Here is a 25,337-nt window from a genome sequence, read left to right as displayed (position 1 = left end):
ATTAGAATGATTTCTAAAGGATCATGTGACACTTAAGAATGACTAATGATCTTTTGACATACAAGAGGTCTTTGTACCATTAAAACATCCTGACAGTTTCATAGCTTAAAACACCCTCCTCACTATAAACAAAGCATTTAAGGCTCCAAAACGGCTCGTTTGGATACTGTGGGATTTGTGGCTTCACGCGGGTAAATACATTTGCATATGTCTGGATGACACCATCGCACCACAGGCCCCGCCCACTGGCGTGCGTTCCATAAGGAACGTATTAAAATCCATGTCATGACTTCTTTAAATTCTAGATAGACATTTACATAAAAATTGTGTTTTTTATGTCCTTTGAAGTCATCAATTTAACAGGTTAGACAAAAAAAAGAGAAAGAAAAAAAAATCAGTCCTAATTATCTTAATTTTTATTTTGGTCTTATTAAAACTCAGCCTTTAAAAAGAGACTAAAGACAACATGGGTTTTGCATTGTTTTTATTGACTGTTTGTACAAAAAAAGAGGTATGATAAATCACATAACCAGCAAAGAATAGGCCACCTTTACCATAAAAACTAGACTTAAAAAAAAAAAAAAAAAAAAGGAAAGGAAAGGAAAAAGAAAACCGAAATGAAACAACAGGCGTTGACATACAATTTGTTAGTGTTGGTCATGTTAGACTGCGCAATACAGACACCATACACAAAATTGCCGAATATGCTATTAAATGTGAAATGAAGATTGAAATGATTAATCTAGAGTGTCATGTTCAATATTTCTTTCAATCGGTTAGGCTCAGTTAATAGGATGTTCACATCTGTCCATTCAGTCCAAACCTGACAACTGAATATTCCGACATCACTTTTTAAAAATCTCTTTGTAATGCCATTTAAGTCTCTACGAGACTGTGAAGTATAGCATTTGTTGAATGCAAACTTAAACCATCACACATGGATGTTTGATCAGTTTCTAACACAAGGGCATTACATCTTTAGATACAACACAACTATTTTACTAATCCATCAACGATAGTCTAACTATTCTAATTACACTAAAACATCACGCCTGAAAAAACGTTTGTTTTCCCGAAAACAAATGCTTTTTGTTAACCAATTAGCGCAATCGCTGAGATCATCGGCGAGATTATTAGCTGTGACGAGAGTCCAGCGCTAACTGCATAATATTGGATGATGTTGCGTGTATAATAAATGCGTGGTGATGATCATTACAGAACTCCAGAGCTTCATCAGCAGCATTACACGTATTGATGACTTGAAAATGGACTTGAACTGGACAGAGAAGACACTGAAATGCATGAAAACACTTGAATGTGAAAACACACTTCACTTCTGATTATGAATGATGGAACCAAAACCATGTTTTTGCTGTTAGAAAAACAAATACTGTTACTAAGATGCTACTGTTATTAAGATACTTACAGAAACCCTAGAGGCTCTTTAAAGGATCTACCAACATGAGGCTTAATATAATTACCATAAACTATCATTTTAAGCCCATGTACTGGTAAAGAACTGTCTGGAAATGAATAACATGGACAGTTTAAGTTCCTTCATATCATGAGGGTGTGAAAGTACATACAACAGTTATGTAAACAAACAAGCGAGATGAAAACACTTAAAAAAAAAAAAAAAATTGTGCCTCCATTTCAAGCAACGAGTGCAGGGCCAGAATGAGGAGTGATAAAAAAAAAAAAAAAAAAAATTATATATATAAAATGTAAAAACATTCAACAAAACGAGTTTCACAATATCATTTTGTGATAGATCTATCAAACAAATGCAGTCATTCAAATAATACTACTGCATAATCAGAGGACTTAAGTTATGAACACTGGATATTTGATATGCATACATACAGTATATACACATACAAGAATATCCTTCACTAAAGTTTAGTACACTGAACTGTACAATAACTTCCAAAGGGAATTGTTCAGCAAAACTCGGTCTTGCTTACATAGTAATACTATGTTTTACAATACAAGAATAAAATTGTCCCAAACAAAAAAAAAAAAGAAGATTTTTGCGCAAGCCCAGACAGGCCACAAAGTGCATATATTATACGCTCAGTTAGAAGCCACTGTTAGAGGAATCCAGAGGGTGGGACACAATTCTGCAGCTTGTATTCCCACTCAGAAGTGGAAAAATGACTATTGCCTTTTCGTCACAACGTGGCATGTTGTTTGTAGGCAACATGCTCAGGGTTAGCATTAGCCACTTACCATTTAGCCTTCGGCAAATTTATCTCTGGCTCTCGCCGACAACTGGGATTCAAGTAGAGGCTTTGCAGCAGTGAACCGAGGTGATAAATTTGAGAAAGGCCCAGTGATGCAAGCAGGACAACATCTCCCAATTCAAAAATACCACCCAGAGCATATACTATACTGATATTAGGACAACGGTATGATCATTGAAAACACACACAAAGTAAGTACGGTTAAACTTAATATGAACCTAACGAAGAAACACTTCAGTTTGAAGCACATGAGGGGCCACGTATCACGTGACCGTCAATTTAACAACAGCAAATGGACTCTTGTGCGTGGACAACCATCTGCCTGGCAAGTTTGGAAAGAGTGGAAGGTGACATCTAGAGGAGAATGCTTGAAAGGCGAAGCATCATCTTTACGAAATGGTGAACTAAAAAAGAAAAACATCCTTTACAGTAGTGCTATTGTGCCGCATCTGAAAACTCTTTCTTGTGCTTTTTTTTTTAACTTTCCTTCAAAGACCTTCAGTTACTTCAGATCTTGACAGGCTTGTTTTTCTTTTTTATAAAGAAATGGCTCAGATAAAATGATTTTTGAAACGAAATGGCTGTGAAAGGATGATTTTTTTTTCCCTTGAATGTGAAGGAATTCTACCAATTCAGGCTTTTGCATTTTCTTCAAGCATTCCCCTCTCTGATTGTCCTTTCAAAACGGACTTCTCTTAAAACATTTCAAATGGACAGACTGCTTTAGCGTGTTGAAACGCCCTCCAGTCTGACAGGCTCAAAACCTTCTTGTTCTCGGAGACTACAGCCCCCCTTGGGGGTCCGGGTTAACAATGCGTTTCTAGGATTTGTTCTGCTTCCTTTGGTGTAAAAGCCAGGGACAATCACTCTCTTGGTCTCCATCTAGCTTTCGCTTTCTCACCCTGTTCGTCTCTCTCTCTCTCTCTCCCTCTCTTTCCTGGTCTCTCTCCACCTGTTAACCATTGAGCAGGTAGACCACCAGCTCATAGGTGCACATCATAATAGCAGTGTTAGGGATCTGTCGGACCAGATGAGTGGTGAGGCCTCGGTACAGTGCTCTGTAACCCTCCTCCCGGACAACCACATTTAGAGTTTGGAAGAACGAACGATACTTGCTGCCCTCCTCACGTAGTCTGGTACGAATAACCTCTGTCATGGGAGAAAGAGAAAAACCAAACAGTTACTTGTCAGAGAAAAAAAAAAGAAAAGAAAGATGACATACAGTGGAGTTCAAAAGTCTGATACTACAAAAAAGTGCTTTTATTTCTGCGTTTATATTTAATAAACAAACTCTTTCAATCTAAATGACATCATAAAAATATATCAAGTTATATTATACAAATAAATTAGGTGAAAAATCTAACTTAAAAATGTATACATTAAGAAAATTGTAAAAAAAATTGGTCAGCTATACAGAATAGTATTCTTACAGAATAATATTTCTTCATTTAACAAAATAACTTATTTTATCTTTTTTTCGGTTTGTTCAAATGGGGGGAAAGTCCCTGGTCTTAAATTATTGGACCCTGTATTTTTTTTCCATTACATGACAACATTTTCCAGTGCCTTTTAATTGTTACATTTTAAATCTAAAAAAGAAAATAAACGAGAAAAAAATGGACTGATGGAGATTGAAGGTAGGCTTATCTTTGAAAATAAGTCGCAAGTCAGGATTTCAAGGATTTAATGGATTGAGGGTCAACATGACTGTTAAATGTCAAATTTAATGGCAGATGAAAAATAGTATCTTTTTACTAATTCTGGCATATTTACATGGTGTATTTTTATACAACAATGTACATGAATATGCATGGTCCCTATTAAATAAACTAATAAATAAAATAAAGAATTAACCAAATTCCAACAAACTAAGGGTACGTTTACACGACAACGATGTGCTAAAAACGGAAACTTTTTTTTCTTTGTACAGATGACAACGTTATCAAATCGATGGATCCATGAAAACGACTAATAACGCTGTATTATGCATGCCAGACAGGTAGCTGGCGATGTCACTTTGTGATGCGCAAATGCATTCTTTAACATCAGTGCACTCGAGCCGAACACACATGCCTATAGACACTAATTACATAATCTATAATTCTTTTTGACCGATTTTCATTCTAAGGATGTTAATCTTGATAATACTGTATTATTACTTTGTCGTCTGGGTAAATTCCATCTTCACAAAGCCAGAAATATTCACTGTAATGCCAATTTCAGCAAAAACGCATAAAAAGTCTTCCGCTTTTAGTTGAAAACGTTGTCATGTAACGGCCCCTAACTTAACATGCCAACTCCAAACCCATAAATGTAACAAATATTAACATAACCATCAAGAACGAAAAGTAAATAAATCAGCACTCACCATGAGGATATGCAATTGACGTGGCACAGGTCTTGGATGTGGCAGCAGCCAGCATCATTCCAACAAAGTCTGAAGCGTCTTTTACAGATTCATCTTCGTCATCCATGTTAGCGTTGGCCTTGGACTCAATTAGTTTGCGTTTAATGCTTTCATAGATGACAAAGTGGATGACAGTCTCTGATATGCCAGCATAAGAAGCGGACATGCCCCTGTAGAATCCCCGTAACCCATCTGACCGATACACACGCCGGACGCACTCAAATGCACTCATGCGCCGTTCTCCGCGGTTCCTAAAGAAAGAAAAACATTTGAGAAATGTCAGAAATCTGGTTATAATATCTCTTCCTTTAATGTCCCCTTAAATATCTGTTTCAATGGGTGACGTTCTGAAATGCAAAAATGCAAGAAAACAAGCATGCTAGCTACAAATTCTCATTGAAGAGTAAACAGAGTACCATTCAAAGGATAACAATCCCCTCCCAAAAACATTAATACTTCTATTCAGCAAGGATGCATTAAATTGATCAAAAGTAAAAGTGAAAGATTTATAATCTTACAAAAGATTTTGTTTTAAATTGTAACAATATTGCAAAATATTACAGTTTTCTGTATTTTTGATCAAAGAATGCAGCCTTGGTGAGCATAAGAGACTTCTTTCAAAAACTTCAAACCAACTCCAAACTTTTAAACGAATAGTATTACTTGCCTGGCATCAAGCTGCAATCGAGTCTTTATAAGCCAGATCGGGTTGGTTACTGTGATGGCAGTGAACCCTGGGAAAAAGACGTGTTCCAGATTAGGCTTGGAAGTGATATTGTCAAAGCAACTCAGAGCACTTTCAGCAGGTCTAATGACTCTAGAACAACAAACTTTCCCTTAAGAAACTCCACACTTCAGAGAAGTGCTGTGGACCTCTGTAAAATATGCTTATGGCCTGATTGTTTCGGTTTAAAATGTAGAATATTAATCTTGTTTCAGCATATCAGGACATGTCACACCAATCTCATACAACAGCATCGTGACATGGACTACAAGTTCCCCCTCAGCAATGCCCAGCATCATTAACAGCGATTAGGAAAACCATAGCAGATCCACTAGGCACTTATTTAATGATTTAGGTAAAAGAGCCATAAGCACATCTTAAAGTGGCCACAGCAATAAATAAGGCCTTTTAGCTAAAGCATTAAGCAATTTTTCATCTATAACAGGACTCTAAAACTAATGTAGCTTTACTTCTTGAATATTTAGCCCTATCCTCACAGAATTAAACAGTATTTTATGGATCGAGTGGTTAAGTTAAATGAGATAAACATCTTGAGAAAAGAGTCTTAAGTTAAAAAGAACCACTATCCAGTTACATAACTGCAGCCAAATGATAAAAACTGTTATTTTCGTTAGGTAAATGACTGTTTTTCACAGCATGGGCAGTGAATTATGCCACCGCTGTGATGTAGTTGAAAGGCATGCCATGCGAGTACTATGCCGGCAAGATTGTGTGATATGATTAAATCTTAGTAAATGAGATTAGCACAACAGTGACTACGTTTACATGTGCACCAATAATGCGATTTTTTTTAAATACAATAATCAGATTAAGAACTTAATCGCAGTTAGATGTTTACATGACATGAGCAAATGAGCAAATTTACATGCAATTCTCATTATTTTGATTATTTGCCAAGAAGTGTGGTTATTTTTACTGCCATTCTTCACATACCCCAATGCATTGCACAAATTATGAACTCACGTACAGTAGGTGTGTTACTAGCCACTGTTTTAATCCACTTGTGTCAAATGTAAAACACATTTCTATGGACGTATTGTATATTATTAGGGGCCGTGATGAACATAGCAATGCTGCTGTAACTGGGGTTGCCTACGTTGCCATCGCGTTCTCTGCATCGATTCGATTCAGAGTCAGTGGAGGAAAAACTTCAGAATAATTTCACGGAGTTCATTCATAAAGTTGTGTGAACAACACGCGTTATCTGTGTACTTCCGAGCACATGCACACTTTGGTCAGAGCGGTGATAATGCAATTAAGGTGTTTAAATGCCTGCTTATTGCGATTAACATTGGCGTACGCCACATAGTTTAAAGCAATTATGGTTACCACGATTATGAGTATTGTGTTTACATGAGGTGAAGTTTATTCGCAAAACTGCCAAAATCTAATTATAATCACATTTATGAGGGTGCATGTAAACGTAGTCAATGTCCAAATGTATTCCTGTTTGCTGTTAAGGTATGTGTTTGCAAATTAAGGCTACGTGCATCTTAAAAGATTTAAGTGTGCTTGCATTGTGTTATCAGCATTTAAAGCAACAGCAAAATATTCTGTCTGATGTTTGTGGGAACAATTAGTTTATCTGTTCAACTGCAGCAAAATGAAGCACAAAGCCTGTGCTTGGTGTTGTGGGTACACAAAATATCCCCGAACAAAAAAAAAACGAAAGAGAGCATAAGACAATGGCAATTGAAGATGAAGGTATTCATGTGCATTTCTAACAGTACAGTGTAAAACATCAGTGTTTGGCTAAACAAACCAAAAGAAGTCTATTGAGCTAGAGAAGAAGCTCTAGAGAGGGTAAGAGGCCTAAGGCAACTGACTGGTGAAGGGGAGGGGGGGGGGGGGGGGGGATGACAGATCGGTACAAGAGAGTAAGAGAGAGAGAGTGTGTCTCTGACGAGTACTCACAGGGGAGGGGCAAAGCTCCTCTCCTCACAGCTGCAGGACGAAGCCTGCAGATATGGGGGGCAGAGCAGGCTGGCTCACAGACCCTCACGCAGGGTGAAAGCTACAGTAAAGGCCTAAAATAGACACAGGCTTTTCTGTACCACAGTCACAAGCAGCAGTCCACATGCCCCTCAGAGCCAAGTCAAACCCATGAGGGAGTGGAACCATCAAAATAAACCCTGCCCACCTCCCCATCCCAGCCCCGCACACCAATTACATCAAACAATGACCATTCCATCCCGCCCACCACCCATTTAAACAATTAAGAGAGTGCTTTTATTTTTTCCCTTTCCTTTTTTATGGATAGAGAGACAGAGAAATATGATTAGAGGTAGAAAGAGGGGGAGAAAGGTAGAGAGAGGGAGAAAGAGAGGTAGAGAGAGAGAGAGGGGTATAGAGAGAGAGAGAGAGAGAGAGAGAGAGAGAGAGAGAGAGAGAGAGAGAGAGAGAGAGAGAGAGAGAGAGAGAGAGAGAGAGAGAGAGAGAGAGAGAGAGAGAATTTTTGAGTTTTAAAGGACATCATTATACCAGTGTTGTTCATTTTAAATGTAAAGGTATACAACAGAGTTGATCCTGCTGCAGTAACACTATTTATCTTGACCATAAATGAGCTTTATCAATGCTGGGTCATATAAACAGCTACAAAATCAAACTAGGATCAAAGTTTATATAAACAATAACTTTAAGGAGGGTCAGAGGCAGTGCATGTCAAAGTCCAATGCTAACCTTGTCATTCCTGCTGGCAAAATCATTGCCGAACGCAATTTCTGAAAGATTAAATTGTGGCTCTGCTATTTGGAAAATACTACTTTCGCAAGAAATTCATATGTTGGTTCATATAGAGTGGAATTTTTTTTTTTTAAACAATAAAAATATGTTAATATAATACGGTCAAAATATCTGATATAACTAATGATATAGCTCAAATGTTCTTCATATTTGTTTGGAAACCATGATAAAAAAAAAAAATTCAGGATTCTTGGATAAATATTTTGTAACATTAAAAATATCTTTACTATCCTGTCACTTTTGATCAATGCATCCTTAATATTAGCAGTATTAATATACAAAAAAAAAAAAAATTAAACGATAAGTGTATTTGTAATATACTGGTTTAACATGTTTTCTAAATTTTAAAGTTCAGGTTCAAACTAGATTCACTTTCAATGCAGAGTTTGGAATCCTCTGTATGAGGGCACCATTTAACTTTTTTAACAGTCTGAAGCTGTTGATTTTAGAGGCCTTGCTGTGACTTTTAAAGATTTCTAATCACACCATGACTTTGTCTGGCTCTATATGACTCAGTCATAACCTAACCACAATGATGAACAATGTGTGGGCCATACATGACACGGATCAGGTTGCAAGAACTGAGCTGGAGGCAACTGTGAACTGATGCCGATACAAAGAGCAATTAAGAAAGGAAAAAAACAGTCACCTATGCTTTTGAGAAGAGAGCGGCACATGTAATGAATATTTCATTGGCTGGTCCCTTATCGGATGCCAATTTTCCATCGCAGGCCTTCGGGGATCTATATTTAACCACTTTTGTAATGCAAAGGCTATCCGTGGAGTTTGTCAGGCCGTGTGGCCCCTCTTATCAACAACGAAAAGACAGAACATGCTAGGAATGTTTACGTTGTGACACTGTCTTGTAAAATAATGCATAGCCTACATACTGCAATCGAATGACAAGGTTAGCATTCAGTATTGAAATTAAATGACAAAAAAGAAAAGAAAAGAAGTGCAAGTAGTTTTTCACTGAATTTACCTTTTTAGGGGGTTACAGGCTGGCAAGGGGGCCATGTGTCAAAACTGTATAATCACAAGGAAGTTAAAAAAAAAAAAGAAAAGAAAAGAACTACAAGCCAGCTACAGTGGCTACATTAAATTAAATAACCATCATTATCATTTATTAATCATCATTATCATTAGGAGAATCATGATCATACCGGTGAGTAGAGACGTGACTACCTGAGGCGTCCCGATCCCGCCCGTGTCAGTCGCGAGGACCGCTGCCCACCGCGCATGGCACTCTACATGTTAGCGTAGCGCCCTGCTAGCGGCCGCTACTACACACAGCACAGAGAGCGTGTGAAGCCAGACTTTTTAGTAGCACACTGGCATGTAATGACTTATGTCCTCCAGCCCTCAAAAGGTAGAAGAAAAAAAAAAAAAAAGGAAAAAAAAAGAAACTGGGAAAGGAAAGCACAATCCAAACTTTGAGGATCTTTTTTGCAATATTGCTAACAAGCTTTCAAGTAGATATAACATGCTTGAAAGGTAGGCTAGCTTATGTGTTTTAGAAATGCTTTAAAAATACTTTTTATTATTTTTTCACATCAAATTTTCAATTCTAGATGTACTATTTTCTTTCTGTGTTGCTTACATCCTGTAAAATAATATATTAATTTATCAAACTGAAACTAAGAAAGGGTGCTTTCACACTGGGTTCGTTGGCGTCCCGGCGCCCCCCCGCAGCGTTGGTCTGGTTTCACACTCGAATTGATTCTATCGAACCCTGGTGCGTTTGCGTGAATCTTACGTCATCGCAAACGCACACGGCGCATGATAGAAAACAGATTGCGGGTAAATATATTGTGTTTTTTATTAATTTGGAGCTATTATGCGCAGCTGAGTGAACAACACAGGTTTACTGTGTGTGTGTGTGTGTGTGTCGCATAAGTTGGTTTTCTGCTGCTTGCAAACAGACTCTTTTGAGGAGACATTTGTTGCTACGCTTTGCGCGTATACACTACAGGCTCACTCTTGCTTGTATCCAAGGTAAATCATCAACACTCATCCCTTACATGTGTTTTATTTAACTAAATACATCATAATCAGCTAAAAACGCATTCGCAGGTTACTAGTGCGCAGTAACAAGTGCGCACCCGAGTCCCTGTTGCTTTCAATTTCACTCAAACCGCGGCACGGTTCGGGAGCAACCGAACTCAGACCACCTCCTCCAGGTAGTCTCGGGTTCGGTACTAGGGATGTTAACCGATGACCATTTGACCGATGGTTGACCGTATCAACGTTAACCGATCAAAGTTGTCGGTAGTCGGCAAAAAAAAAAAAAAAAAGTGATCTCTAAATTAGGCTATTATAGACAGTGGACTAAACGCTACTACAGTTAGCCATCTCATTCCAAGATCTTTTTGTGTGAAGTGAACAAATCCCTCACACTCAATTTTTCATAACTCGCCTGTTTGTACTTAATAAACCAATAAAAACATTTGGCGCGAGGTCACAGCGTTTGGGTTCGCGCGCTCACAAGGTTTGCGAAAAGTAAAGGCTACTACAGGCTAAAACACTCGGTTAGAGCCAGGGCAGACGACAGGATGAACCGTGCAAAGAAAAGTAGTGTGTGGGACAGCGGCGTCTCTTCGGAGCAGTCGTTTTCTTAAAGGGGTCATATAATGGTACATGCACTTTTACAAGTTGATTGCACTGAAATGTCTGTTGGCAGTGCCTGTACACAACCATCCTATCATGATAAAAATCCATCCAGTGGTTTTGTTTTAATCTCCTTATATGTTTGACCATCTCTGAAATCAAGCCGTTCGATATTGTGACGTCATAAGATCGTACGCCCCTCCCGCTATTGTGATTGACAGCCGTGTTTCAACACAAGACCCGCCCTGAGCAAGCTGTGACAGCCGTCGTCATAGTAGTCCGCCATTGTTGATATGCTGGAGTAGAATGGCGTCTAAGCGATTGTGGTGTTCTGTTCTTAGATGTAATAAGGAACACAGCAGTCATTTGGATGTTCCTAAATCCGAGCCGTTGAAGAAGCAGTGGCTGAGTTTTGTTTTTGAAGCAATATGCCCAAAGGATTGACGCGGGGATTCCCTCACGGGGATTCCCCACGATCGTCTGTGCTTTCATGTTTGCGGGAATCATTTCACACCAGACAGCTTCACAAACGAGAAAAAACGGATCGGTACCAACGTGTTCCTGCTGAACCTCCAGAAGATGTGAGTGTAATGTTTTATTAACCTTTATATTAGTATTTATATTAATCTTTGCGAAATTTGCAAACCTTGCTGCAGGCTTCACGATGAATGCGTCTAAGGTTTACACTCAGGGTACATTACGGCATGTTTTCTATGTACGACGTTCTCAATATAATTCATAATCCCACGTTTATAACGAATAACACGTGGTTATTGTGTTAGATACGGTCAGAGAATGTCTAATACGGTGTACCTACAGAACAGAGGGGCGGGGTGAGCAAAGCTCATTATCATTTAAAGACACATGCACTGAAACGGCGTGATGAAAACAGAGCTGTTTTTGAGCAGGTAAAATTAGTGTTTTCTTACAATACTAATGAGAATTTTTAATTAAAGTATATTACAAACTTTTAATTTAGACCCTAAAGAATCATATTAGCTTGTACAAAAATGGCATTATATGACCCCTTTAAATGAGCCGCGGCAATGTTTCAAGTGAGCTTCTAACGCTAGACAAACGCCTTTATTTTCAACGTGATCACCTTGTACCCAAACCATTTCGCAACTAAGGAGCCATTTGTCCTCCGATTACATACAAGCTCCTCGGCGCCGCGTTTGCGGGACTCATGTTTCACGCTGCAGGGGATTTTAAAAAAGTGACGTGAGTGGAAGGGCGGCAGTGTGTGTGTGTGAGCGGGAGGCAGAGCGGCAGAGAGATGCGATAAGAGTTGCGAAATTGCAAGCGCGGCTCGAAATGGCTGTTATTTCAAATAGTGTAGCATATTTTAAACGAATCGGTTAACCGGTTTCAACTGGCTAATGAGGCTCGGTGGTCGGTCAAGAAATTTTTTAGTTTTCGCCATCCCTATTCGGTACCCCAGTGCGCACCCAGGTCCGCATGACAGCGTTCACATTAGCGATTTTTCATGCGAACCATGCCCCCCGTTCCGAACTAAACTGCCAGTGTGAAAGCACCCTAAGAGTAGACAAAGAGAAAACGAGAATTTTCAAAATGATTTGTTTGAATATTTTTTAGCTTAAAATATGTCTGCTTTAAAGTGAGTATTTTGATCCTGAAAGTCTTTAATTGTGGTTTCGGTCTAGATGCTGTCATACCTTGAAAAAGGTAACCCAAAACACGAGGCAAATACCATGTCTAAATTTCCCCATTTGTACTAGATGGTCAACTAGGATAAAACATTTTATCGTAATAAGGCTGTAATTGCTAAAATCAAAAAACGACTGACAAACATCGGTTATAAAAACCCAAATGATGCATTCTCTTGTTTGTGCACACTAAAAGGTGAGTATTAGTTTAGTTCAGTGTGTGAAATACAAACAAAAAAGAGCCAATGCAAACTTAAGTCAAAAAATGCATCTACGTGAAAGATGTTGCTGGGACTCTTACCTGCTAAACCAGCGGACAGCATGTGCACCTGTGTGGAGTCAGGATCAAACACATTGTTCAGCTTCTCTTTGGCTGTGGAGTAGGCAGCAAAATATATTGCTCTGTGGACAAAACAGAAATGAACAACATAAATTGCTTTTGAGTATTTCAATATTTCAGTGTTTATTAGAAGTGGAAGGGACAAAATCTTTCTTTCTTATTTATTTAAAGAAGAAATATTTTTAGTTATGTTTTTCACATGAATATTTTGGGGAAGTGTTGTCTGCACACTGTCCATGTGACGTAATTTTCATCATCGGGAGGGTCCGCAGACGGTGCGCGTACAACAGCGCATTCGCAAGGTGAATGTTGAGACGGAAGAGTCCACTAGGTGGCAATACGCACAGTTGTGATGTACTGTGCAGTAGTCAAAGAAGAGTGGGGAAAGAGTGATACAAAACAGTAAAACAGGGTAGCATTTCCTTCTCCATCGCGTTTGTTTTGGTTCTTGCATGCAGTGGCGGTTCTGCTACTTTTCTTCTTCTATCCTTCAGAGCGAATGTCTTGTAAATGACACGACTCAGTGCTGCCCTCTGACGTCTAAAAAAGCACTTGTACTGCGCATGTGTCAACCTCATTCCGTTCGAGACGGAGTGGAACATGGAAAATTTTGCAAACCCGTGCCTTTAGGGTGACAATGTCATTATGTCTATACAGCTTCAAACAAAACAAAACAAAATGACTGATGTGCTCTAATCTGCATATGATGACTGATATGACAGAGGTATGCCATGCTCATCAGATCACATGTCCATAGCTACCAGAATTATTTTCTTAGACAGGGCAAATGCTGAAAAAAAAAAAAAACAGGATTATTCAAATGAAAATATCCGGTGTAGGATTAAAGCCTTCCACAGTGGGAAGGTTTTTTCCTTTGCTTTAATCTAGGTTACATAATTCTCTCACACACACACACACAACAGTAAATTTTAAGGCATCACTGAGTGACCTGCCAACAAGCTAAGCAGCCATTTGTTTCCCGATGAAATGCTTATAACATGCTTCTTCCCGCCTCTTCAAAAAGACAGCCAATCACTGCTCTTTTCCGTTTGAATGACAGCCAATCAGATCCCAGTCTAAGCATCCGCCAATCCTGTGCGAGTAATGATGCTGTAGTTCGGTGCATGGCTTAATTTGGCCATCTGAATGAAATAACGTGACCTTCACAGGAGGATGTTACATAACTTCAAACTGGATCTCGGATCAAAAAGCTGAAATGAATTATGGTTTACAATCTTAAAGTGTATAGTTAATGTCAGTATGTGAATATAAGCACATACCAAGCCAACCAAGTTATTTCTACCTACGTGTGCATTTAATCTTTATGTAATGCGAATGGTCACGAGGTAGCCATTCCAGCTGTGATGGCAGAGGACACACAGGACAGGAATGCTGAGAAACACACGCACAGATGGGGAGAAACACGCTCATACACACACATCTCCTACAGCATGAAACTGCAATACAGATATTTTAAGTGGTTTAGCTGCAACACCATCTCCCACATACCAATATAAATGAGATTAAACTGCACAGACATGCACATAAAGCTCAAGTGAATAAGGGCATGAGAGCAGCTAGTCTGTAGCATAATGATGACACACTGCAGTCAATGAACAAACTGATTCATATAGGAGAGAGGGAATATTCACTGGAGGTAATGAGTCGATACACTCATACAGAGCAGAGAATGCAATCACTTTCATAAACAATACTAAATATATGAGAATCGTCACTTGCGCATGCTACAAGGGGAATGCCATTTTTTTCATATACAGTTGAAACACAGTACGGTTGCAACCAAATGTTGGCGGGCAGCAATGTACCATGGCCAACCCAGGAGGTGGATACCCTGAGTATGATTGTTGTTTACTGTGTCTCTTTCTTCTTCGCGCGAGAATGACGTTGATCGCTACTTTCCGGCATACGCCATGCCTATCAAGTCAGGGTACTGCTGGCGGTGGAAACGCAAGCCGGATCAGGGTTTACCGTTCCGAATCGAACTGTACTGAACTGTACAGTGCTGGTACGGTCGGTGGAAACGATTCAGAAGTAAGCGGTGAAACAACAGAGGACCCATAGCCAGTTTAGTCCGTAATAAGACAGTGACATGCTCCCCTGATGATGATGATACACTAAGATTAGAGCAATGAGACATGACCATCAGGCCCTTATGTAACAGTTTGAGGGGGAAAATTTCTTGACCACAATGAGGAAATAAAGCAACCCCAACAGGAAAAAGTGAGGAACACAAATCCAAAAACAAACACTTATTATTAAAATTATTATTATTAATAATTTGTGTTAATTATTATTACTTATTACTTCAAATTAAACATATACGTTTGTGACAGAAAATGAGTTACAGCTAATATTTTCTGAAGGGCATGCTTGCTTGCAAACTCAGATTTCTATAGTATCACACTTTAATATTAAGGTTTCTTACAAAAAGATCCTTTTAAGCATATCAAGACTAATAGGCAGATGCAAAATTCACACACACAAAACAAACCAGTTGAGTTTCAAAAGTAAAAATCCCATTCATTTTCCCTATAGGGAAATTGATTTTGAACGATAACTTATAAAGACAGACTTACTGTGAGCTACGAGGTTGTTATATGCTTTTGTTTAAGCCATCAGACCACATTATTTAAACTTATTTTTTAAATATTCATGTGGAATTCCAGGTGAAAAGCTACGTTTACCGTGATTCTGCAAAGAAATCTCCACCAGAGAATCACAATAAGCAAATCACACCAAATGAACTCTCATGAAGTAGAGTTCATCTCCCTACACCCTCAAACTTCTTAAATTAGCTTTACCTTTAAAGGGATACTCCACTTTTTTTGGAAATAGGCTCATTTTACAACTCCCCCAGAGTTAAACAGTTGAGTTTTACCGTTTTCGAATCCATTCAGCCGATCTCCGGGTCTGGGGGTCCCACTTTTAGCATAGCTTAGCATAATGAATTGAACCGGACAAGACCATTAGCATCTCTCTCAAAAAAATGAACAAAGAGTTTCGATATTTTTCCTATTTAAAACTTGACTCTTACATTGTGTACTAAGACCGACGGAAAATGAAAAGTTGCGATTTTCTAGGCTGATATGGCTAGGAACTATACTCTCATTCCTGCGTAATAATCAAGAAACTTTGTTGCCGTACCATGAGTCCAGCAGGCGTAATGATATGACGCAGCAGCCGTCGGTGAAAGAGGGAACTCTGATTGGCTGTTCAGCTTAGTGAACGAGTCAGTGCACGAGAATAATAGCAAAACAGCGAGCAAAGTCAAAACGGTACAGATAGAAGGCTGTTCTAATGTTACGTCATCTTACCTGAGTGTTCCTTGGCGAATATTTCAATATTAACACGAGAGGAGTGGAATAAAGAAAGTGTTTAGCAGGATTGATATTCAAAACGGTAAGCACGCACTGCTTTGTTTATGGTTTGTGTATCTGCAGCCGGCAGCGTCGGTTTCCCTTTTTGAATGACAAATATAGACTAATATATCTGCAGAAATAGACAGTTGTCTCTTTTACACGCAGGCGCAGAACGCGCATTCTAGCTAACAGTCGGCGGTAGTTCTCTCGGTGTGTTCAAGTGCAGGTTTTTACCCCGACGCGAGGCGACAACACAGTCGGCTTTCATCAGCGCTAGTTCGTCAAGTGTCGGCTTGGTGTGTTCCAGGCTTTCGTGCGCATTCGTCATGGCATTGTTTCAACAACATTATGCAACATCACAACTAGACATGTGCCGGTATACAGTAATACGGTATATCACGATAATGAACATGCACGATATTGTTAATTCTAAAAATACTTCTAAAGCATTTATTAATCTTAGTTAATGTTAATTTCAACATTTAATAACACTTTTTTAAAATCAAAAGTTGTAACTGTATTATTTAATTGATCTGAGCTAACAGGAACTAACAGTTGTATTTTTTAACTAACTTTAACAAAGAATAATAACTTGTGTTATTGCATTAACGTTAACTAATGAGACCTTATTGTAAGGTGTTAACTATTGTTCTTTAGAATTCTTTTGCACTTTAATCTGTTTGAAACATTTGTTTACTTTATGAATTTTTGTGTATTGGTTTATTGTATTTAAATGTTCAGTTCTTTTTGTTACAAGAAAAAAAGTTATTAAACCTGTTATAGTGACAACACTTTTTTTTAAAAGCTTCAGCAATTATAGCAACATGAACATTTTATACCGTCACATGCCTAATCACAACATTTATTTTCACCAAGCGTCGCATTCATTTTTGTCAGAGATCTTTATTTGACAAAGGGAGAGTGGAGCCACTCTTTAGAGTCTATTAGAGTCTCCCTGAACCACTCTTGCTAAATTTGAGCCCGATGAATCTTGGCTATTGAATACGTCTTCCGACATGGGTGTTTAAATAAAAAGCTACACACTGCATCAGTAATGTTTTGATTCACCTTGTAGCTAGTCGGTTTTGTTCATGGTTTAAAACTCTTTAACAGAGACTTTTTTCTTTTCTTTTTTTAAATGGGAAGAATGAATGGGATAAACACTTCCAGAATCAGGGCCGCTGAAAAAGTGGGCGGCCACTGTTGCACTCTATAGCATTTGTGTTTTTGCATACGGGTCATACCTGGATGGAGCCACTCCCACCAAGTTGGGCCCCAGGCCCCTAAAGAGTGAGCGAGGACCTTCTTTCTCCAGTATTAACCTGAGAAAAATAGAGAAAGTTAGAACAGTATATGTAACCGTGTTGCAAGCTTGGCATTATGGTGATCGTTAATAATGGAAGATTTAACAATGTAACATGTTGTTGCCATAACATTCAACACTTGCTGCACCATGTTTAATAAGTTATCCAGACCAACTAAAGGGTTTGAGACGAAGTAAGTAATTGGGAGAACCAATGCCAAGCTGTACCTTAATCAGTGCTGTCTGCTGTGCTTAATTGCGTGACTGTTTTAGCTATACAGACAGCAGTCAACTAAAAAGAGGTTAAGAGCATTCAACAAATCCAGAGATGGGGTCGTGCTGACCAGCATTATACAGGCTAGGTGGAAAGTCAATGTTTTGCTTGGAATTGGACAAGACATGTTCAGACTTTTCTAGAATTCTTCTTTCAAATGTTTTTTTTTTTTTTTTTTTTAACAGCATCTGCGACTCATTTTCTTCTGACCTACTTTTCAATCTTTTTTCCCTCTGATTCTGGAGTAATACAATAGGCCTGTATACCACTGCTTGCCAGAGGCCAAAAAAAGTGATTCTAATTCTGGAAAAGACAGCAAGGCTACACCCAGAAACCATAGCATTGCAACATTTTGTCAGACTAGCAAAATACTAGCAAATGTGGCTCATAGAGCACTCAAAAAGACTACTAAGACTACTCTCAAAGAGCCACATAATAGAAACAGAATGTATGAAGTCTCTAAAATATTTTTTAATAGCCATGTCAATGTGACTGTACAAAGCCTTTTGTAAAATGATTTGCAACATAATAGCCAATAACAGTTATGAAAGCAATTTAATTGCCCTTCGTGGTAGGCCAGCAACCATGTTAGCAGAACAAAGGCAGATGACGTTATGTTGCTGGCATTAAGAAACATTATCCATCTTTCTTTCTTCATTGACTTTCTTGCCTCTAAGGTCACTACAGATTAGATGTCAACGATATATCGCCTTTGCATATTCAGCTGAGAAAGGTGCCTTCTACCTTGGTGGTGTTTGTTTTGACAGCAGAATATGTCATATGCGAATTTAAACTTTGACAATGAAAAGGTATGTATACACTACACTACAGAACATGTTGTCATATTTTAAATTGATTAATTTGTTGACTAGATGCTTCATTAGCAGAGAACAGTGAATAAAATTTGCCGACATGGCTGAAGAGGACGTGAACATTAGTAGTACTTCAAATGATTGGAACAATATGACAAAAATACACACACAATCTGAACTAATGTTTAAATGACATGAGTGTTATGATCTATTTGTATTTGTTTATATATCTAGCTGGGCAGGCCTATGGATTCGTTAGCCAGCTAAGTTGCATATTTAATGGCTGCTGGTTCAGAGCATCCTCAATTGAAAGCAAGAGCACCCTCAGTGAAAACTAAATGTCATATTGGCGAAACATATTTGGCAAATGCTCCAGTGCGTATTTGTGTTTATGCTATGGAGAGCGTCAAAGGTGTCTATTTACAATGTATTTTGCAGCGCTGAGCAATGTAGCCTATCACAGAGACATATATGTTGATCTCTTGAATGCAATGGCCAATCAGAGGTATTTAAGTTGGTCAGAATCCACTTACCGCTCAAAACGCCATAGTTTTTGTACGGTGCTGAGTTATGCATGGTCTTGAATCCTCTTATTATAACAAACAAAGTGTAGACATGATGCAAATAAGAGAGTTATTGTGCAGTCGGTGTAAACTGCTTGATTATGACGGAACTTTGTAAGATCGTGATGAACTGAGATGAGTGACAGCTTTTTAGTTATTAAAAAAGGGAGCACTCTTTGTGTGCTTTATAACCCATTCAGAATTTGAATAAAAGTTTTATATTTCATGCTGCTAAGAGCAACAGCCATTGGAAGTGACATCCAAATATAAATGATTCACTCTCGAAATTGCAATAGATTTGGCATGCATTAAGATTTTACTGCATAAGTAATGTAAACGCAGACTAACAGAAAAATATTCACATTTCCAATTGTTTTGATTCAGTTTCTTTTTTTTAAACTACTGGTTAATTAATTGGTTATCGGCAGGTACTGCCCAACTTAGTTATCAGCATCAGTAAAATCCAATATCGGTCGACCTCTAATACAGATGGTTGTAATTTGCAGATCCACAGAGAAACTGAACAGAGAACAGCTTTGATTGCAAGCTCAAAGTCTAGAACTGTTGATGGTCAAGCTCCTTTAAACAAAAGCTTTGGTAGTGTTTATGGTACCAATAAGTGTTATGTTCTATAGAAACATACTGCAGTGTTTTTGCCAGTTTTCACGTGTTGTTTTTGAAACGATCACAACACTGGTTTAAATGCTCTAGAGCATGATAAACCAGGTTTTGCCAGGTTGGGTTTTGAAGTACTCACTTGAGACAGTGCAGAGGCCCAGGCGGGGCCACACGGGCCACACTGGCCCCATTCACAGTGCTGAGCTGAACCTCAGAGATGTAAAGAGTCACCGAAGAAGATTGCAGCCTCGTCTTCACCACCTCCAATGGACATGTCAATATTGCACCTACAGTGCCACCACAGCTAGAGAGAGAGAGAAAGAGAGAGAAAAATTATTTATTATTCACTTTTATTCACGCAACATAATTTGTACTGAATAACTAGTTAATTGCCACTGAGGAATAAAAGAAATCACCTTTTTTAAACTATTTTGAAATGTTTAGAGCAAGAAGTAAAATATAGTACAATCCACACTGTTTTTTTTTTTTTAAATAAATGTGCATAAGCAAGAATGATATTTAACCATTTTAATTTGTACACAATTTAACAATACACATCAATAAACAGTAACATTAATCTACATATACTGCTGTTCAAAAGTTAATAAAAAAAAAAAATGTTTTTGAAAGACACCTTTCATGCTCACCAAGGCTGTGTTTTAGGCCTACATAGTATGTATACAGCGATTTTGCTTTTGTCAAGAAAAAACTACTAGATCCAAAAAAGGCAAAATCCTCTAGGACGAATGAAAAATAAGCTGCTGGCAAAAAAGTGTGTTGCATTTTAAATGCCAGAGCATTTTTCCTTCCGCTGACATGCATAATGATTAGACTTGTCTGTATGTGGGTCAAGTTTAACATGTATTGGCTTCTGTGCACTAGGGGGAGCAGAAAAAGGTTAGCCCCACATGCAAATAATCAGGAGGTTAGGCCTGGTCAAGACCCACGAACAAAACCAAAAAACAACTTGGCATGCAATAGCATACAAACCAGACACTTCTCAGTTGATGAGTTTCCGCTAATTGACTTTTAAAAGAATCAAAACTGACTACCAACAAGATACCTTTAATTATGTCACTAAATGTCAAAGGTCTGACAAGACCAGTCAATCAAACTAATAAAACAAACCTCAAACACATTGTTCTTCTTTTATTACGTGTGCATAAAGTTGACAAGGAAGCACTCAATGTTGACAAGCTAAACCTGCTGACCTCAGAATTGAATTATTGTGTTCTAAACCTCTGAAGGTCTATTTTTTGTGCCACCTTTCAAAAGACACATACAGTGAGCAGCTGCGAACTTTGCCCCAGATATGCAGCTCTCTGGTTTGTTGCTGCTAAGGTTTACACACTGACTCTCTCACTCATTCTCTCTCTAGTTGGCCGATGAACAGAACGATCATGCCGACTTCACGAGCAAAACCCATTTGCCACTGCTCTGCAGAGGCCTATTAGAAAAATTCCACTAGATTTTTTTTATTACTCACAGTTACTTATGGAATTCAACACTTTAAAAAAAAAACATTACATAAAGAGATTTGTTTTTGAAAAAAGGGAAGTAGTCTGGGAAAAGAGGAAAGGAACTGCATTTAATTTCTTCTGAAATGCAAGACCAAATAGGCAAATGTGAAGATGACCACAAAAGTGAAGTCCCCTGGTCAATGATTAGTTTAGTTTTGAAGCAAAAAAAAAAAAAAACAGTTTGCACTTTAGATTTACACAACAGTGTTCAAAGGGCTGAAACTCCCAGGTGTAAACTAACAAAAGTCTTTGCTAAAGTAACCAGCCCCACATAAACAGGACCTGATCCAAATTGAAACTCAAGTCCATTCAAAAGATCCCAGATACTGACTCATCTGAGCAAACTAGCCTAACGAGTCCCACACAAGAACCACTTGGGATGTTACTCGTGGACGGAATGTGTACATTTACTTTTGTATTGTAAATGTAAAATTTTTTTTAAATGTGTACAGTAACTAAATGTTCCCCTAGGACCATTTTCCTGGTTGCATTCGCACCACCAGTTGGAACTTTGAAGTGGCTCAAGCCATCACTTACATTGTTTGGCCTGCCGCTCTGGTTGTTGTACAGGACTTTTATTTTGACGGCGCTGAGAACGACTTAGTCAGAGCCTGAGCACACAGAGCTCACATTCTACGTCTTCATTAGTTTACAATCTGTTAAACAGTCCTATCTGATACATTATTAGATAGAACTGTTAAACAAATAAAGTAAATGATTATTGTAGCGTTTGCAGTGTGGTTGATGCCCAATGTTAAGTAGCAGAAATACATGATCATGCTTCGCTTGGTCCCTGTCGTCACGTTGGATTTCCTTCTTAGCGTAAAGGTTGAGTTGATCCATTTATCGCTGTTTTCCATGTTCGTAGAGTATGCCTAAATATATAGGGCTAGGCCATATTAAAAATGCCGGGATCCAGTGTTCCACATGTTTTCGGCCAATCAACGTACACTTGTGTCGCTTGTAATTCAGTTTGTGATGGGTTAGACCCTACTCTTAAGTAGGAGCTAATTTAGTTCCCCTAAAAGGCATTCCTAGAACTAAAATTGTTTTCAGGTCCTGCAGTAAAAACACGCCAAAAAGTGGATTCTTCCACCATTAGTTATGAAAAGGTTTCTCTGGTGAGATTATACATTTCTGTTGAAATTAGAGATAGTGCCCTTTAAGGGTTAAATCGGTCATAATCTATCACTGCCAAGTTAGTGCTGAATTAATTTTAAAATAGAAAAAAAAAAAGGATTACAATTTTTTTGACTACAAATAACCAATATCGACTGATAACACAAAAAATATGGTATAAAATTACAGCACCAAATTATATATATATATTTTTTTTTACCATTAAAGTAAATGTTATTGGTCAACAACCCATTTAAAGGAACAATTGCATAGCTGGAGGGTTATTTTAACCTCAAAGCTTTATAAAAACTGTTATTGCTATGCACAAAAGGTATTCTCCTTTGCACTGCTGAGTAATTATCTGTTTCACAGAACCATCGATTTGTTTCTCACAGGTATTTCCAGTGGCAGGTGATCTATTCACTGCTCACAATTATACTTCTAGATACAACTCATCACTAGTTATATTGACATGTCACAGAAAATGTATGAATGAGCTATTCTGAAAACATTCCCACCAACACCATATGAAACAAAATTCTTTAAACTCATTGTAGGAATATGATCAGCACATGTTATTAGAAGCTACTTGTTAGACCTCTTATCGCCCTCATGGGTCGGAGTCCTCAAGTGACCTTCATAGATATGAGCTTGTTAAAGAGCGATACACTCCCCTCATTTCTGATTATGAAAATTGGTGAGGCAGCAACCTTTGATTTTAAGACTAGAAAATTATGTTTCTATGGGCCTCACGGAGTGCAAAAGAGGAGCCAGGGACATGCAGGAATGAGAATGGAGTCAAAAATAGCCGTACTATACTAGATAGATCCGTGTCACACATCCAGCATCAAGCTGACAGTTGAAACCACAGGCCTACGACAAAGCCTCTGATTTGCTACAGGAAACAGAAATATGCTACAGGTTCACATTCATTCAACGAGCATCCTCGAGTTTTTCCTGTCTCTGATCTCAGATCTCATTCTGCATAGCAAAAAAACATGAGTGAAAAGCATCAAAGAAACAGCACTTCCTGCAAAACATGAAACGGCCATGTCTGGAGGGTTCCAGAGGATTCTGTGACAAAACCAGAAGAGATTATGCATCTGTTGCATGACCTTGCATTCACAAATAAAGCATCCGATCATCTAGCATGAAGACATGCTGACAGGCAGCTAGATTATTTACAGCAATGCTGAATGAGCATCTATCTGACATTTTATAATGGTCGACCTGTTCTTTTGCGATGGCATGTATCTTATGCTACATTTTAAGAACAATCAAGCCCAACTATAACGGATAAATGTCAAAGAGACGGGATGACAGCAGTGATAGATCAGTCTGTCTCAGGCTCGCTACTCACCCTCCAGCAAAGAGATGAACCAGTGTGTCCCTCTGACTCATCCTTTAGCATTCTCCGCACCCACAACCAGGCCTGCAGTGCGAGCAAGAGCCGGACAGCTCCGCCGAACCCCGCTGCGATTCTGCTGGACAGTCTCCGTATAATTGATGTGGATGAGGGTTATAATGCACACAGTTATTAAGCCCGATGTCTCGCGGGCGAAATGCGTCGCGCGATGCGGCTAGCTCAGCCTGCTAACGGCTGCCAATGTGCGCAGATACCTCTTTTTTGCCTCTGACGGGTTCGCTTTTAATTTATCTCGTTCTTTTCTTATAAACAACACAGACAGCTATCTGATTTCTAGGTTGTGGTTGCAGGGGACGCGGTTTTTGTGGAGCTAAATCCGTGTAGAATCGGTAGTGCCAGTGATTCAGAGGCTGGAGAGCTGACTGAGATGGACACAAGAGTCGCTATTTACGAGCCAATCAGAAACCGCAAAACAGAGTCCGCGATTGGTCGGTTTGCTTCGTGACGCTATTTGCCCCGCCCTATCATGCTCCTTTCACATGATCTTGCAATTGATAAATATTGATTTATCCCGCTTTTAGAGGTTTAGAAGACAAATATTTCCACATTTGTTTATATGGAGAATACAACTATACTGCTATTACAGTTCCCCTGAAACGTTAACTAAGATTAGTTTAACAGGCCTACTACAGCGTGATATTTATATCCATTTTTAAAAATCTGTTTGACAAAAAACCTACTTCTTCCTTTCTTTTTTTATTTGAGTAGGCCTATTAATATCAGATCTGAGTTGGTTTTGGAGAACATACCAGGGAATTGTTAAAATGTGATTCAAATCAGGGAAATCTACAAGTTCATGTTATTTAAATTGCATAATAGGCTACTGTGATTTTGTTTCCTAGTTATGCTCAGTTCTACAAATGTCTCTATGTGAGTGCAATCTCTATAAAATTATTTTTATAAAATAAAAATCCTTATCTAGGAATCACAAATGCATGAAAAAGTTCTGGAATGCATTTGTCAAAAGGAATGGGAACACTGTATTATGTAAATGAATGAAGACCCGTGTCTGTCTGCTGACAAGAGTTACAGCATCCCTTATAAGAAAATTTGGTTTCCTTACTAAATAGCTGAATAAAATGCACACGCCTCTTGGTTTCAAGATTAGAGCTACAATTGTACAAGCTCCAGATCATGTGCATGGAAAATCTAATTTCTTTTGGCATGCCAACCTAATGAAATACAATAAAAAAAGTGGTTCAGACAGGGTCTTCCCCCTTTATAGAGTTAAAATTGTTTAGATGGCTGACTTATGACCGCTTTTCTCTTTTATAGATAAGGCATGCCATTCACAAGACCAAATGTAACTGCAAGAACAATGACCTTAAATTAGGATGACCTGATAAGGTCATCAATCAAGGACCTCATACCAGAATCAGCAACTGTGATTTCAGCAAAGTTTAATTGTGCATTTGAACAGGTTTTTTTTTTTTTAGCTAAAATCACAGTGGAGAGATGATGATGATAGAGAAAATATGAGGAGGAAGGCACCAGTAAATGGAACAAGCTGTCTGTCACACCAACTGGCAAAATTGTTCTAAATAAGTCAAATAAATATATTATCAGCTTAG

At 38.4% G+C, this 25,337-nt stretch overlaps 1 protein-coding gene across 1 annotated transcript; it reads right to left on the bottom strand.

Annotated features, from left to right (window-relative positions):
* Window positions 1-469: 469 nt before the first annotated feature.
* On the bottom strand, window positions 470-24,148 carry slc25a36a (solute carrier family 25 member 36a). Its single transcript, XM_084410556.1, has 7 exons — window positions 23,701-24,148; window positions 19,841-20,005; window positions 17,376-17,453; window positions 12,713-12,813; window positions 5,318-5,384; window positions 4,612-4,901; window positions 470-3,392 (listed from the first exon to the last, which is right to left on the bottom strand). The coding sequence occupies exons 1-7, from the start codon at window positions 23,739-23,741 to the stop codon at window positions 3,199-3,201; spliced, it is 936 nt and encodes a 311-aa protein (XP_084266682.1). The 5' UTR covers window positions 23,742-24,148; the 3' UTR covers window positions 470-3,198.
* Between the last annotated feature and the right edge of the window lie 1,189 nt (window positions 24,149-25,337).

This window comes from Rutilus rutilus (assembly GCF_951802725.1).
Source record: "Rutilus rutilus genome assembly, chromosome: 6".
Classification (NCBI taxonomy): Eukaryota; Metazoa; Chordata; class Actinopteri; order Cypriniformes; family Leuciscidae; genus Rutilus; species Rutilus rutilus.
The sequence above is the reverse complement of the archived record's forward strand: the minus strand, read 5'-3'. Positions and strand labels throughout refer to the sequence as shown.

What these genes read in the sequence shown, in the direction of transcription:
- slc25a36a (XM_084410556.1), bottom strand. Translation starts at nt 23,741, where the DNA reads ATGAGTCAGAGGGACACACTGGTTCATCTCTTTGCTGGAGG. An exon ending in GGGCCTCTGCACTGTCTCAA is followed by an intron (nt 17,454 to 19,840) that starts GTGAGTACTTCA and finishes TATTTTTCTCAG; the next exon opens with GTTAATACTGGAGAAAGAAG. An exon ending in GTGGGAGTGGCTCCATCCAG is followed by an intron (nt 12,814 to 17,375) that starts GTATGACCCGTA and finishes TTTTGTCCACAG; the next exon opens with AGCAATATATTTTGCTGCCT.